Here is a 16,326-nt window from a genome sequence, read left to right as displayed (position 1 = left end):
CTAATGATTATCTAAAATCAAAGGGGAGCATAAATTAAAGAAACAAAAGACTTTTTATTAAAACGTTAATTTAGTAATTTAAATAAGTAATTAAAACAAGTAGATTAGTAATTAAAACAACACAAAAAATGAGAAAACATGATAGCAGCATAACAACAGGATGCTTTTTTTATTTACTTGTTTCTCTTCCAAGCATTTCCAGGAAACTTCTACAGCTCTTACATATTCATGGTTGGAGGAAATCTAATCTCTTTTTAACATGAGGCTGAATTTCTAGAAATCTGATTAAAATTATTGAATAAATGGCATTGAAACAGCAATTATGGAAATCATCTCACTGGAAAATAACATACAAAATTTTACCACCCAAGATGAACGATTTTCCTAGTTCAGTGTTCACTTTCTAGCCTTTTCAACACACACAGAGGACGGGGAGAGTCGTTAACTGAAGTGTAAGTGTAATAGCGTATTCTTCTGTGTTAATTTAACATCATAAATATTTTTCATATCACTATATAGCCTCCATGACTATTATTTTAATGGCTACATCATATCTCATCTATTTTTATTTACTTATCTTATTTCTCTAGCATCAGGTATTTTTACTTGTTTTTTTTTTTTTTTACTTTTTAGGTTACTTATGAAAAATTCCCTGGAATGAGTTAGAATGCATAAATATTTTTATTAATCTTGAGTGTATTGCCAAGATACACTCTTTCCAAATACCTGGGACCACTTAAGTGATAAATGAATGACTGTATCACTCTTCCCACTGCTTGTCACCACCGGTATTTCAATAAAAAGGGGGTATAAAGAGTGAAGGTCACGGGTCAATACAGTGAATCATCCTGAAGGGGTCTGTTGGATCAACAGTGCTATACGTGGAGGTCAAGCCAAAGTTCTCTTTGTGGACCTTCCTGGTTTCCTCATCTGAGAAAAGAAAAGTTTGGATGACAAATCTCCAAAAACTATTCTGGCTTTAAATATCTAAATCTCCAGCAGAGGCTAAACACTTTGTCCTTGTGAGAATTTTTGCTCTATCATGTTTTAGAAGAATTAGAAAGATAATGCTAAGCTTCCATAAGAATTACAGCCCCCATGAAATCTATTTAATTAAGCTCAGCAAAATTTACTAAGTTCATTTTAAATGTACTTCTACTGGAAAGAAAGAGAGAGAGGGAAGCAGAGAGAGAGAGAGAGAGAGAAAGAGAGGGAGGTTGGGAAGGAAGAAAGAAGTCAGGTTCTACTCAGTAGAGAAAAGATTCATGAGATTTTCCAGGAACCAGGCAGCCATTGTCCAAATATCCATGAGATGTATTTGTAACATTTCACTTTTCAGGGAAAAAATGGGATACGTAATATAACAAAGGCCTTTTTATAATTTGTTAATTTGTTGTCAAGAGTCTTATAGGAGGACAAAAATAAAATACATTGACATTTAAATAATTCTAAAAATAAGAGTAAAATATAATGTCCTGGAATTGCTGGTATATCACATATGTAATTCAAGTGAAAGTTAGTTTACGTTTGAGTTTTTCTTTATTTTTAGCAATCTGAGAGAGTGCTCCTGGCTATAAATTACCAGCTTCGAAGACCCTGCCTTGCTTTGGGAAGCAGCCTGGCCTCGATTCCCACAGAGAAGGAGTCCATACTCAAGTGGCACCAATTCTACCCTCTGCTGCTGCTGGCTTGGTCATCCTCTGTGTCTTCCTGCTTAGAACCACCTCACCCATCCGGCCTGAGCCCTGAGCTGCCCGGCTCTCCAGTCCAGCCTAACACTCTGGAACACGTGGCTCATGCCCACATTCCAGCAGGCTACATACATCTCTCACTTAGTCCTTACCAGGCTCCTGAGAGGCAGGACGGAGGTGCACGGGGCTTATACGACTCTCCTGAGGGCCTGTCACTACTGAGCAGAGTGCAGTTCCATCGTGGGGAGGCAGGTCCTGAGGTTGCACCCTAGTGCTGAACCGCCCCCAAACCTCTCACCACACTGACGCCCCTGGGAGACCGCCTGCCTCTGTTTTGTCCTTTACACTCATCCGTAAAATACACAGTTATGAAGCACCTACTAAGTGCAGGTCACTGTGCTAAGTACTGTGGAGCAGACATAATTAAGTCAAAGGCAGAACCTGCCTCCAGTGAGCTTTAGAGCTGAGGAGCAGACGTTATGGGAGAGGAGCTCTTTCAGAGACAATGTGCTTGTGATTTCATTCTCTGTAGAAATCTGAAGGAATACCTCAAAATATTAAAAATAAAGAAAAGGGACCAAGATATTTTGATAAATGATTCCTAAAAATGAATTATTATATACCATCAAATATGATGTGCTATCAAATAAGGATCTGAAAATATCCCAATATCAAAAACATTAATATAAAAAATAAGAGAATTCAAGAAAAAGTGTGAACGATGATGTAATCACCATAGAATGTTAAATGTAGACATGAACTCACAATTTCAAGTGTTTGTGGTATTCTGAAATATTTCGTGATCTGATTTCTACCATTTGGAGGTATGATAAGGGACGACTGAATTAAAACTTTTGGTCAAAGGAAGCTGTTTGGGGCAAGTGAGACACATCCAGCTAAGCCCAGTCTGGCACAAGCTCTGCATTCGCATAATCATCAATTATCTTAAAAGCTTTTCTGTTGGATCGGGTAGTGTTTGCATTCATTTGTATCCCCTTCCATTGATCCATCCGGGAAAGAGCGGGTCATGGGAAGCCAGGGAGCCAGAGGAAGCTGAAGGCAAATGGGCTTGGATACCCTAACGTGACCTTGTGTGTGAAGGGTCTGTTCTTAGTGGCTGGAGAAAGAGAATGAGGTTAGAGGTCAAGGTCATAGGTTAATATTTTACAATTCTGCTGACCTCAGCATTTGCTGCTTCATTTCCATTTGTCCACTAGTTTCAGTTTGTTTCATAGACCAACCTAAGATTTCAGTTGGCCTCACATGTAGCACAGTTCTTTTCCGCAGCTTGCCTTTATCATTTAAACAATCTTAAAGCTTCTGGGTTTCAAACAAGAAGAGACCCCCTGGTGAGTCATCAGAAAGGAAGGACAGAATGCCCAGGGGCCACTGTCCCATGTTCCTGCTCTCTCCAGCCCACTCGCATCCTCCCGGGCGCAGAGGACCCTACAAACCCTGGACCCTCAGAACACTGCGCTTCACTTTCTCAATACTTCCTCGTGAGAACACAGAGAGCAGACAGATACTCCACGGCTGGACCTCACAGAGGCCCGTGTTGTAGGCTGGCGGAAGAAACGTCAGGTTCAACTTGGAGATGGAACAATGGAAGCACAAGAAGTTTAAATGACTAACCGGCTCAACAGAACTTCCATCCGGAGCTTCTGCATTCTAAATTATGATGTAGGCGCCTACATGACATTTCCTCTTTTTACTTCTCTTGAGGTCTGTTTAGAGGAGCATTTAAACGTTGCTTTGAGACAAGAATAAACTAGGCACCATCCTGTATAGTATTGGTCAGGCTGTACACATTTGGTGCTCAATAAATGTTTTTAATATGTTTTAAATAATTTAATTGAATAAATGACATTTTAAGAAGAAAAAGATTGCATTATATGGAATAAGCCTGCCAATTTGCAAGAGGAGGTCTTGCTTTTTTCTTTACCTAACATGATTTCTGAAGTCATCTTATTACTTGGCTAAAACAACTTCAGTTAAAATATATGATGTGTCACAAGTTATTGATTTGAGGAAGAGAAGGCAGTTTCCATTCTTGTATTTCATTACTAGGTGCAGGTGTATGTACAGCAGCCTGCTCTCACTCACTGACATCCTCACAGGAAATATCGACAACATTCTGACGCTGAAATGTACTTACCCTCAGCCACAGTCTGATCATTTTCTCCTCTCGATTAATATTAGAAAAACATTTCTGCAACTTCAGGATTTTTAAGTACGTTGAATCAGATTTTCTTAGGGGAGTAATTCTACCAAAGATGATTTTCTAATGCAAAAATGCAGTTACAGTCATTCTTCTTGCGTCTTACTTTGCAGGACACTATTTAATTCAATAAGGCTATCATTTTGGGAACTACACCATAATACAACCTTGCCTGCCTCCCTTACACCAGCAAACAGTCCATGCAAAGGGCAGGATCCATTTAATACTAAATCTCAATAAACATTTTTTAAAAGAAAAAAGTATCTTTACACCCCCCAAAAAAGGAAATGAAAGAATTCAAATAGCAAGTTAAATGTTCCTGAGGAGGGAAAAGAATGTAGAGCAGCATTTCTATGGGTCCAGAGATGGGGTGGCGTGAAGATGGACCATCCATTCTTGTCCGTGGGATGGAGGCTCCAGGGACCCCCCGGAATCTTCACCCAGTCATCAAGGAGCTGCAGGGCTCTGAAAAGCTCACTCACTAACTTGGCTCAGGGTTCTTCGCTGTAAAACCAGGGAACTGCCTAATTTTTTCCACAGTCTCCTCCAATCCCTGGATTCTAGGATTCTAGGATTCCGGTGTTTCACACCAGAGGTGTGTTATGATTGTTCTGATCCAGAACTCGCCTTAGTTTTTTCCTTTGATTTCCCAGTGTATTGGACAAGAAAATGACCAGCTCCCTAAAGTTGGAGATTTATACCTTCTAATAATGAGCAAGAGCATATTGTAAAAAAAAAAAAAGTTAATTCTCTTTAAATTGATTTTTAGTACATAACTCAGTCAATGTTTTTAATAAATATCTTTAACTGTACATGAACTCCAAATCTTGTCATTTAAATCTTTGGGAAAACAGGTTTTCACAGATTATAAAGCAGTGGCATTCATATCAACTCAGTACTTGTTTTAAAGCATAAACATCACTTACTGTCATTAGAGTAAGTACAGTCAGTGTCTAAGTTAATATTCCCTGCACATGTGGAGATGAGTATTTTTAAAAACCGAGATTGAGCAAGTTCTCCCGAAGTCTTCCCTGTGCGTTATTGCAATTGTTCTGTAAATGTGGAAAGCCTTAGGACTTTATCTTTCAATTATACATGATATGCAACACTTGTTTCCAACACCTGCAGAGAAATTTCCCCTACACGGAAAGAAACTTTGCTTTCATCTCATTAAATTAGTGTGGTTTCAATTTCACATTATCTTTAGTGGCTCAGCCCATACCGGGAGTATTACCAGTTTATCGTTTCTGCCGGCTATACTAAAAGTTGAAACCTCAAGTCATTTTCTGCTTTATTGGCTTGCAGGTGGGAAAACTGAAATTATCCTGGTCATTACAGAGAGTACTTACAATTTTTTTGCCTTCTATTAACACTGTAGAAATATTTGTTTCAACGTTCTGCAGCATCACATTTCCTTTCTGTTCTCTGTAGATGAATTCTTTATCTGTAAGAGAAAAAATAAGAAACATGAAAATCAAGGAAGTCATCTAGGCTTTTGATGGACACTCATGTAAAATGAATTGACCTCTTCCAAAAATATATATATTCTGAGTTGCATCCAAGTGTCCTTTAAATACAGTGAAATATATACAGCTGTTCTCAATATAACCTCATGTGAAGCTTCTCTCTGAATCTTTACACACTGACAATATAAACCCATAAAATCTTTAGACCATTCTAGAACTTTCTTGGGTAGGACACACAGAGTCAACACACAGAGCAGATTAAGAAACTTGCTACCATAAGGGGTGGAAGACACTGGTACTAAAGGGACCGATTTCTTTTATCTGAAACTTTGGGGTGAAATCTGTATATGTACAGATGCATACACCTACATCCATATCCTACAGAACGGTTTCCATTTTGTCCACCAGCTTCCTTTGCTACTCCTGGAGGAATTGGCAGTTTCGCTGTCATGAATATGTTTGAGTCTATATATTGTATCCTCAGTGACACTGGACCTTTGTATAATCAAAAGAGATTTGGACTATCCCCTTAGAACATTAATAAAACACTTACAGTGAATAATAAGCATGGAGAGGTACATATGTAGGCATATAAGTGTATGTGTACCCCTACTGCGAATGAAAGTGTTAACTTTCTGAAAGACAAAGTTGGTGGAAAGGCAGGGCACACAGTGAGGAGAAGGAAAAATACTATCTTTCTGAGCAAAAGTGGTAACACCGAGCCAATCTGATGGTAAAGGCATGTCATACTATAATCAGCTAGTGAAGGAAAAACACTGAGCAGACTGGATGAATCCAAATGGTGTTATCACTTCTGTTCTTTCTTTACCCTACTTCATAGACTGATGTTCTTGTTCTCATTGCTCTCTTCTACTTGCTTTGGCATAATTTTCTTTTCTTTTTCTAGTGTGTAAAGGTGGAAGATCTTTGCTTAGATTTTTCATCTTTTCTAATAAAACTATTAAAGCTAAAAATTTCCCTCTGGATGCTGTGAGCTACATCCCACAAGTTTTGATGTGCTGAATTACATTATTATTCAGTTCAAATTATTGCTAATTTTCCCTGTAATGTCTGCTTGTCCCGCTGATTATTTAGAAATGTGTTGTTTAATTTGCAAACATGTAAAGTTATTCTGGCCCTCTTATTTTTATAGATTTTTACTTTAAATTCACTGGATCCAAGAATACTCTGTACATGGCTTCAGTCTTTTGAAACTCATGAAGACATTTTTAATGCCCATAATATGGTCTATCCTCGTAAACATTCTATATGCACATTTAACGAAATTATAGCTATGGCTGGGTTTGGTCTATCATTTGGTTTTTTCTTTGTTTTCTACTTGTCTCCTCTACTTCTTGTTGGACTCTTTCTTGTTTTCTAGCTTTCATTTTATTGTTTGAATATTTTTTAGAATTTTAATTTCCTTATTTTTAGCTGTATTTCTTTGCATATTTTTTAGGGGTTGTCTTAGAGATCATAATATATACTCTTAGCTTTTCACAGTCTGTAAAGAGTTAATAATGTATCACATCACATGAAATATAGAAGTATGTCAAGTTTTCAGGCCTATATCCAGTCCTATGCTGTTATAATTGTTGTACATGGTTTGTAAAGAAATTAAGAAGAAAATGTCAAAAAAGAAAATTGCCTTTTGCATTTGCCCACTACTTATCATTTCTGATGCTTTTTATTCTTTCTCAATGATACGAGTTTCCATCGGGTATCATTTTCCTGCTTCTTGAAGAACTTTCTTTAGCATTTCTGGTTGTATGGATCTGTTGGCAAACAATTCTTTTCACTTGGTTTTATGTGAAAATGTCTTCAGTTAACCTTCACTCTTGAAGGATATTTTCATTTAATATAGATTTCTAGGTTGATAGTTTGTTTTTTTTTTCCTTTTAGCATTTCGGAATTTTGGTCCACTCTCTTCTGGTCACCACGGTTTCTAATGAGAATCAGCTATTAATTGAATTGTTATTTCCCTGCATTTTTCTTTTCCTGTTTTCACGATTTATTTGCTGTCTTTGGTTTTTAACAGTTTGACTACAATGCACTTTAGATTGGGCTTCTTTGTGTTTATTTTGTTTGATGTTTGCTGAGCATCTCGTATCTGTAAATTTATGTCTTCATCAAATTTAGCCTTTAAATTTGCCAAATACTTTTTCTACCTGTTTATCCACCTCCTCTCATTCTGGTATTACAATTGCACATGTATTGGGCAGCTGGATTTTATCTAACAGTCTCTGATGCTCTGTTCATTTAAAGATTTTTTTTCTCTCTGTTCACCTTGAATAATTCCTATTGATCTATCATCAAGGCCACTTTGCCTTTCCTTTGTCACAATTATTTGACGTCAACTTCATCCAGTGAATTTTTTAATTTCAGAATTTTTATTCTTCTGTTTCAGAATTTCCATTTGGCTCTTTTTATTGCTTCTATTTTTCTGCTGAAATTTCCCATTTCTCTGCTGAGATCTTCCTTCACTGAAAACATGCTTGTGTTAATTCATTGAAGATAATTATAAGAGTTCTTTTAAAATCATTGTCTATCAGTTCCAAAATCTGTTTCATGTCAGGGTCAGACTCAATTAATTTTCTTTTATGTTCAGAGTGTGTTCCATTTTTTTTTGGTTCTTTGCATGTCAGGTAATTTTGCATTGTATCCTAGATATTATGGATGTTAATTCTGGACATTCTGGGTTTTGTTGTTATTCTCCAGTGAGTGTTGTTGGCTTTGCTGTAGCAGGTCATTCTCTTTGATAGGCGTGGACTGTCAACTTCGTTCCGGGGGCAGCAGCTTCACTCTCAGTTCTGATACCTTATCTTCAGCTGACCTGCTCTGATTCTCTCCATACACGTGTGGTACACGGCCAGTCAGAGACACAGGAAGGCAGTGACTTGGGATTCCCTCTCTGGATCTTTTCCTCTGGGTTCTCCCCACTTTTTCAGCATTCCTATTTTCCTGCCTTCTTGGTCCTGGTTCCTCAGGCAAGAGAGATTGTGTATTTTTGTGGCCCATTGCTGCTGCCGCTGTGCATGCCACGAGACTGAACTTAGCTGCTGGCTAAGGCTTTGGAGATGAGGTCTTACTCACTAACAACATGCTCCCCACCAGTCTGCCTGATTCTGTTCACTCTCCAGTCTCTTCGTGTGGGGGCTTCGTTTTTCACTGTGCTCATGTTTTATAGCTATTTTCTGCAGGAGTTGGGGATCATCTTGGGTGTTGGTCCATCACACCTAGAATCAGAAGTCTAGTTATATTTTTAATCTCTGCTGTAGCTCTACATCCCTCTCCTCACTTTAAATATTTTTATTTGTATTTTATCCACATTTTTATTGTCATTTACACAAGAAAAAATGTCTATTTCATTTGGCCTTTTCAAATAACACATTTTGGCTTTCTTAATTCTATTGTATCTTTACTTTCAGTTTTATTACTTTCTGCTCTACTTTATCTCATTTTCCTTCTTCTCTTAACCTTTAAGTTTGACACTTAGCTTATTAATTTCAGAATTTCTTTTCTAATATAATCACAACTGGTGCTATAAATTTCCTTAATTACTTCTTTGAGTCCACAAGTTTTAATGGGTAGTATTTTCATTACTGCTTAGTTCTATGCATTTTTAGATTCTGTCATGACTTCTTCAACCTATGAGTTATGTAGAATTTTTAATTTGCAAAGGTATGGGAAATACTCTTATTATCTTTCTGTTATTGACTTGTAACTTGCCTACATTGTGGTCAGAAAAACCTGTATTAATAACTCTTTGAAATTTGTTGGGTCTGGTTCGTGGCCTGCTGCTGGTCCGTTTTTGTAGAAGGTTTCCTGAGAGAATGTGTATCCTCTAACTCTAAGATGCAGAGTTCTACACATGTCAGTTAGACTCACCATGTTGGTTGTATTATTTTTTTAATTAATTAATTAATTAATTTTTTCCCCTCAAAGCCCCAGTAGATAGTTGTATGTCATAGCTGCACATCCTTCTAGTTGCTGTACCTGGGACGCGGCCTCCGCATGGCCGGAGAAGCGGTGTGTCGGTGCGCGCCTGGGATCCGAACCCGGGCTGCCAGCAGTGGAGTGCGCGCACTTAACTGCTAAGCCACGGGGCCGGCCTCATGGCTGTATTATTAAGCTGCCTCTTTCTTACCTAGATTTTGTCTGCTTGACCTTTCTTTAAGTAAGAACATTATGTTAAAATGTTCCAGTATAAGGATGGATCGATTAATTCTCTCCTGATGATCCCCCAAATTTTGTTTCACATATTGTGTGCCTGTTTTATTAGGTTTATGCAAATTCAGAATTTTTCATATCTTCCTGGTGATTTGCAATTTTTACTATTTAACTACATTTTCTATCCCTAACAATGCTTTTTAAAATGATTTCTCATTTGTAGAATAGGTAAAATAATAGTATATACTTTATACTGCTCATGTGAAGACTCAATGTGATAATATATGTAATAAATGTAATGTGCTTAAAACAATGCCTGGCTCGAGGCAAGCTCTCAGTGTGTGTCAGCTACTGTTACTGTCTCAGTAGAGGATGTGGATTCCTCTTTGTCTCTCACCTCCAGTATCCTATCCCTCGCCTGTGCATCCTTCCTCTTGAAGGCTTCTGGAATCATCTCTGCTCTTCACTCCCAGTGTCCTGCTCTGGTTTTGCCATCACCGTGGGCTCCTGCAGTGGTCTCCTAATGGGACTCTCTCTTAGTTCCATTCTCTATGCAGACCACTCTAAAGAGATGCCACATGCTGTTTCTAGCCTTTTTCTTTTTCTTTTTTTAAATTTTTTTCTGGCTTCTTTGGCAGAGACTACTTTGGCCAAACTCCTTAGCCTGACGTTCAGGGTCCTTCACGATCTGGCCTGGGGTTCTCTTCCCATTTTAATTTTCTGCCGTCCCCCACTAAGCATCCTCAACACCGTCATGAGTTTCCTGCCTCTCTGCTTCCTCACGCTGCAGCCATGCCTGCAATGTCCGTCTCCCACTCCTGCCAGGTAAAATCTTCCTGGGCCCAGCAGGAAGGTCTCTCCTTTGTGGAGTTTTTATGCCTCTGCCCGGCAGAATGAATCCCGCCCCACGTTTGCTCCAGACTCCGTTCATCCTGTTTCACACCCATCACATCGTGTTAGAGTCATTTGTCTGTGACAACTCTGTCTCCTCCACTAGAGTGTGTGACTCTCAAGGGACGAGGCTACATCTTCTTGATTTCCTGTCTCTAACACCTAGCATAACGACTGATAGGAAATTAGGTGCTAAAAACTGTATGATGAATTTACCAAATTAATACCATCACAAGTCAGATTCACCAAATATCCAGCCTACATGTGAAACAATAAGCAGAACCACTTGAGGAAGACTGACTGCTCCAGGCTGACGAGGTCATATCAGAGGCGAAGTAAAGGAAGTGGGGGTGAATATGGAGGTTTTCTCAAATATACCCTCTGTGCCTCTTCATGAACGTCTGTTCCAGATCTCTCACCCCCATCACTGCAGTGCAGTAAGGTGTTACGGGGGGGGGGGGGGGGGGCGGGGGGAGTGTGAAGTGCATTTGAATGCTCTGGGGATTGAGAGATAAAACTGGAAAGCAGTGCTCAGTGGGGAGTCTAAGAAACACAGAGTGGGAGGTTCTTAGGGAAAGATTCCCCAAAGAACATTTTGCACAGCACCACCCACTGCTGGCTATTTTTCAAATGCCAAGTATCCAGTGCTCTGCATTTAACATAAATCATGAATTTAATTGTTCTGTGCACTTAAGTAATTCTTCAAAGCTAAAGAAATCAAAGAAATAGAAATAAATTGCATTGATAAATAGCACCAGGAAGATGACTACTTTTCATTTTGTTTCCCCAAATTGTGATATAAAAATATATAGCAATGTAACAATTATTTTTCTTACTCTTCCAAAAATAAGAGAGAATTCTAGTCATTTATTCCGAGTATCATATATTGGCAGACTTTTTGTGTTGCTTATTTTTGCTTGACAATAATGTATTTTTTAGAAAGCTTTCAAAGGTGTCACTCATGAAGAAAAATTTTAAAATGTATGGCATTTTATTGTACTATAGATTTCTCAAAAATTGAGATAATTTAATTCTCATTGCCAAGTCTAATTTATATGTGCTGTTGGGTTTTGAAGAGTATATTAATCCTTGATTATATAAATATCACAAAGAATCACTGCATAGCAATAGATTTTAATTTCTGAAACAAATAGTGCACATATAAGTGGAATAAATTTGATTTTTCTCATGATTCTCTTCTTTTAATTTTAAGTAACTGCTAATAGAAACAATGTTCTATTCCATTTATGTCTATTTATTTTTTTCTCAGATTTAATGTACTCATATTCATGTATGTTCTGACAACACATAGTATACATTTACTAAGAAATATATCAGCATATATTTCCTAAAAGAGTCAACATCCATATGATGGTCATAAAATATGAAAACTGATCCGTAATGCCTAGCACCCACACTGTAGTCTGGAAATACCATTTCCCACCAAATTAAATTGATACCGGCTCAAGACAAGGGTGACATAAGGGAAGCCATATTGTAGAAAAGAAGCCCCACTGTAACTTTGAATGACCTCTGTCTAACTAACGCAGCCGGATATGCACCCTCCAGGAGATCTAACTGCTCCGTAGATTTTACGACCCCTGCTTGTGCATGCACCTCCCAGCTGTGATAAAATGATGCTATTGTTCTTTTCAGTTCCTTAGGAATGTGAGGCCCCAGAACAGAGAGTCTATGCTGAGAGCCATCATCAACGACAACAGAAAGATCTGGTATGGCGACTCCCAGTCTGTAACACCAGAGGGTTAACATTCCTAACCCCCTCCCCTATAACCCACTGGCCTATATAACTGCTGTAAGATTTTGTGCCCCCTTAAGATGGTTCTTTGAGACATTAGTCGGCCGTCTTCCCTCTTGCTAGCAAGCTGTAACAAAAAGCCCTTTTTCTCCTACCACCTTGCCTCTTGACTATTGGCATGTCTTGCTGTGAGCAGAACACCCTCCTTGGGCAGTAACAAAACTGGGATCTTTCTGCAAATGGCTGATTCCAGGTGTGGGACAGGAACTTTATTAGAGACCAAGGAAGCTATCCAAGTCTATTAGGACCACAACAGAATGACTCAGAAACCAACTTGAAGAGGCTCCCACTGGCAAGGACAGGCTGTTTAGAGCATCACTAAGAATGAGTGCGACAGATGGAAGCTCATTAACTTGGTATAAGGTCATAAAATTAAAATGATACTTAAAAAAGAAACAACTAACTCAATTGACCATCACTGGAGGATGCTTATTAATCAACACATTATTTAAAAAACTGGTGAATAAAAACAATAAGAAAATTTCCCTTCTTTCTTATACACACTGTATCATTGGATAACGAAATTATAGATAAGGGGAAACTTCACCTTATAAAAGTATTCCAGTTACTGAATACTGTAACTAGCAAAAGCTAGATGGAATTACAATATCACCATTTTGCAGCTCCTAATGAGTAAAAGCATTGATCACCAGGGCTGCTAACATCACAGAATGAGACACAACCAGCATCAACTGCCTCCTCAAGGAAGAATGCAACACTGTTGATGAAGAAGTGCTGTGAAAACAAATGAACCCAAATCTAATCAAGCCACTAGACCCAACTAGAATTTACAGGAAATATAGAGGACAGAGGAACATTTTAACCAACATCTTAAAGATACAAATAGGAGACTCTGAGAAACCACGGGGAAAATGACCTGATTTCTTCAATAAATAATAACATTTATACGACAACTGGAAACTTAAATAAAATAGGATAATTATTCCTATTACTAGGATAATTAATGCTATTGAGAAATTCTTATTTTTGGTTTGGGGTTTATTTTTTTCTTTTTGTGTGATATGGTGGTTATGTCTTTGTATTTAACAAGATAACAAGTCCTTATCTTTTAGGGAGGTACGTAGTGAAACATATAAGGATAAATGATATGGGGTCTGGGGTGTGCTTCTAAATAACACAGGAAGAGGAGAAAAAGTCAGGATATAGATGAAACAAGATTGGCCAATAGGAAATAATTGTTGAAGCTGGGTTATAGATACATGGGAGTTTATATACTAATCTTTCTACTTTTGTTTAAAATTTTCTATAATAAGTTAGAGTTGATTTTAAAGTTCAAGTAGTTTTAAAAAAAATCATGCCGCTATAATGAGAATAAAGCTATGTTGGTTCATTCCTACATTTTATCTCTTGTGGGGCTTTCGCAGTAACTTGTGCTTATAGAATTAATCTGATGTTTGGTTGCAGGCAGTTAGTGGCTGTGTTTTCATCACATTTCTCCAGTAACCACTGGACCATAAACTAAAATTCTGAAATCTTTCCCTCCAAAGTCAGGAGCCCAGGGTGTGAAATTGTAGCAATCAATGACAGTCTTCAATCCAGGTGTAGGTACACTGCCTCTGGCCAAAAGAGACTTTTCCTTTGGCTTCCAAAGAGTAATGTCTGTGTGGTGCGTTATACGAAGAGACAGCAATAATTAGAAAGCTGATACTAGGAATTATGCTTATTTTAGGAAATATAAGCCAAATGCAAATATTTGTAGTTGGACTATATTGATAAACTAGAATGTGGTGCCAATATGTAGTCATTAGATACATGTTCCTATTAATATTAAAAATTAAATAAAATTAAGAATTTAGTTCTTTATTTGTATGAGGCACATTTCAAGTGCTCAGTGGTCTCCTATGGCTGAGGGGTGCTGTATTGGAGGCTGCAGGTATGGAACATTTCCATCACTGCAGAAAGTTCTTTTGGACAGCACTATCTAGAAGGTTATAATAAGTGATAATATTTCATTCCCAAAGAATCAAATTAGTTTACCCCATAGTCTATCTTTAATCTGGAAAAATCACTCTTCTCAGGCCATGGCCATCAAAGAGAAAACCAAAGGATGTCCTCAAAAGGTGGTCGGCAGACCTTCAGATTCCTCTTGCCATTTATGTGTCTCCACTCTTATAGACAAGGAAGGCGACAGTTGTGGGGGAAAAAAATCTTTAAATAGTTAAAAAATATTTCCAGAATATCTCAAATGTCATAATACCTTAAAAATGAACATGAGGTTTTGTGGTATCCAGAGTTCCCGTAATCATTATCAGAATTAGTGGACTAAAATGTAGGAGTCTAAGTGTGAAGAAAATGCCAAAGGGACTTGTTTCTAAAAAACAAGTTGTGTTGAAACTCAAGATATTTCCAAACTAATAATAATAAAAAAGTACCCAACACGATAAGTATGTCCTATCATTTGAAATTATGAGAACTGCACACAGAGCTCCAGCATACCAGGGAAACATCAGTACAGACAGAGATGGTGAGGAAACACACCAAACAAACGATGTGCACCTCACTACAAGTAGAGAAGAACTTATTTTCATGAGAATGTGCTTAGAGAAGGAGGGAGTTTCCAAGGAGAGAAATGGTGGGCATAAGAAGCAAAACTCAAAGGAAAAAAAACAACCAATGGATATTTTATTCATTGAAAAAAATATTTACAAGGTGTGTAAATATTTACAATATTTACTCTGCTAGACCTCTGGAATGCACCATGAATTAGCCATGTTCCCTGACTGAAGGATACTTACAATTAAAACTGCAATCAGATGGTAATTACTGCATGCTGGCTGTAGTCAAGTTCCATGTTAATCACAGCATTGTACTATACGACAGGATTCCAAGAAATTAAGTAATTCTGTTAATGTTATGAGGAAGTAAGATTTTCTGTATAAGAGAAATAGATCCACATTTAAAATCATTAAGTTTAGTTAAAAGTTAAAATTTATGTTAAATGTTAAATTTATATCAGAAATAGCAATAGGAACATGTTTGCTTATTTTGTAAAGTCTATATTTGCTAGTCCCACAGAAAGGGACTAGTTGCATGATTCTAGATGCTCAGGTTTTGGTTTCTAAGTACCATTCTCACTAAAAAGAACACGGGATCTTTGAAGAAATGGGTGTTTCTAGATCTGAGGCACAGAAAGTACAGTATGAACCTGGAATACCTTATTGGCGAGAAAGCAAGGAAGTGTTCAGTGAGTGACGGGGACATGTCCACAGGATCACAGTAGATCGCAAACATGGTCCCAGTTCTTCACCCCATCCTGTCCACAGCATTTGTGTCTAACTTTGCCAGGTCCTTCCTCTTGACTCTGGGCTCAGACACATGACTTGAATTGGTCAGTGGAACTTGATAAGAACTTGCACGGTCCAATAAACCCTCTCCTGGCTTCTGCTGCTGTGTGAGACAAACATGTCTGGCCTAGTCTTTCAGCCCCAGGAGGAGAACAAAGACGTGTGGAGAGAGCCAAGTTGCCATAGTCACCAAAGGGAGCCACTCTGAATCAGCCAATAGTCAGCTGGTTGTCCAGCCCTGTGAGCACATCAGCCAACTGATAAGAGGAGCTGCCTAACCAACACCAGCTGACAACCAGATGTGTGAAAGATAGACATGTATTTTGTATGTCACTGAGGGTGTGTGGTTGCTTATTACACAGCACTCTTGTGGCCCTAGATAACCGCTACAAACACAGAAGAACCAGCTGCGAGGGCTCTCAGTGGCTAAAGTTGGGAAAATTTGAACATCAAAAGAACAATGCTGTAATTGATTAACCCACATTAAATATGTAAAACAATTCATGAGTCCATAAAGGTATTCACAAAAGAAGGAGAACTCACTTTCCACAGTTGGAGGTAAGTATTACACCCACTCCTTACTCTGAAAACTGGTAATTAAAAATGAATAATTAGGGATTCATCCTGCTTTTTCAGTAGTTCAGGGACACCAGAGAGCCTCTTTATGAGGCAGAACTCCTTTCAGAAGACTGCCAGCTCATAAACATAGAAGGAATGATGATGAATCTAGAAAATCACCATTTTGCAGCACCTATTGAAATACCTGATT

At 38.1% G+C, this 16,326-nt stretch overlaps 1 protein-coding gene across 2 annotated transcripts in view; it reads right to left on the bottom strand.

Moving 5' to 3' along the window:
• The window catches only part of DPP6 (dipeptidyl peptidase like 6), a 746,707-nt gene that overhangs the window by 309,711 nt on the left and 420,670 nt on the right, over nt 1-16,326 (bottom strand). For both annotated transcript variants that reach the window (XM_004430585.3, XM_004430586.3), the window contains exon 4: nt 5,259-5,353. In XM_004430585.3, coding sequence (XP_004430642.1) covers nt 5,259-5,353 — 95 coding nt within the window. The remainder of the gene's footprint in view (nt 1-5,258; nt 5,354-16,326) is intronic.

Source organism: Ceratotherium simum, chromosome 1 (assembly GCF_057802395.1).
Source record: "Ceratotherium simum simum isolate JZ-2026a chromosome 1, ASM5780239v1, whole genome shotgun sequence".
Taxonomy (NCBI): Eukaryota; Metazoa; Chordata; class Mammalia; order Perissodactyla; family Rhinocerotidae; genus Ceratotherium; species Ceratotherium simum.
The sequence above is the reverse complement of the archived record's forward strand: the minus strand, read 5'-3'. Positions and strand labels throughout refer to the sequence as shown.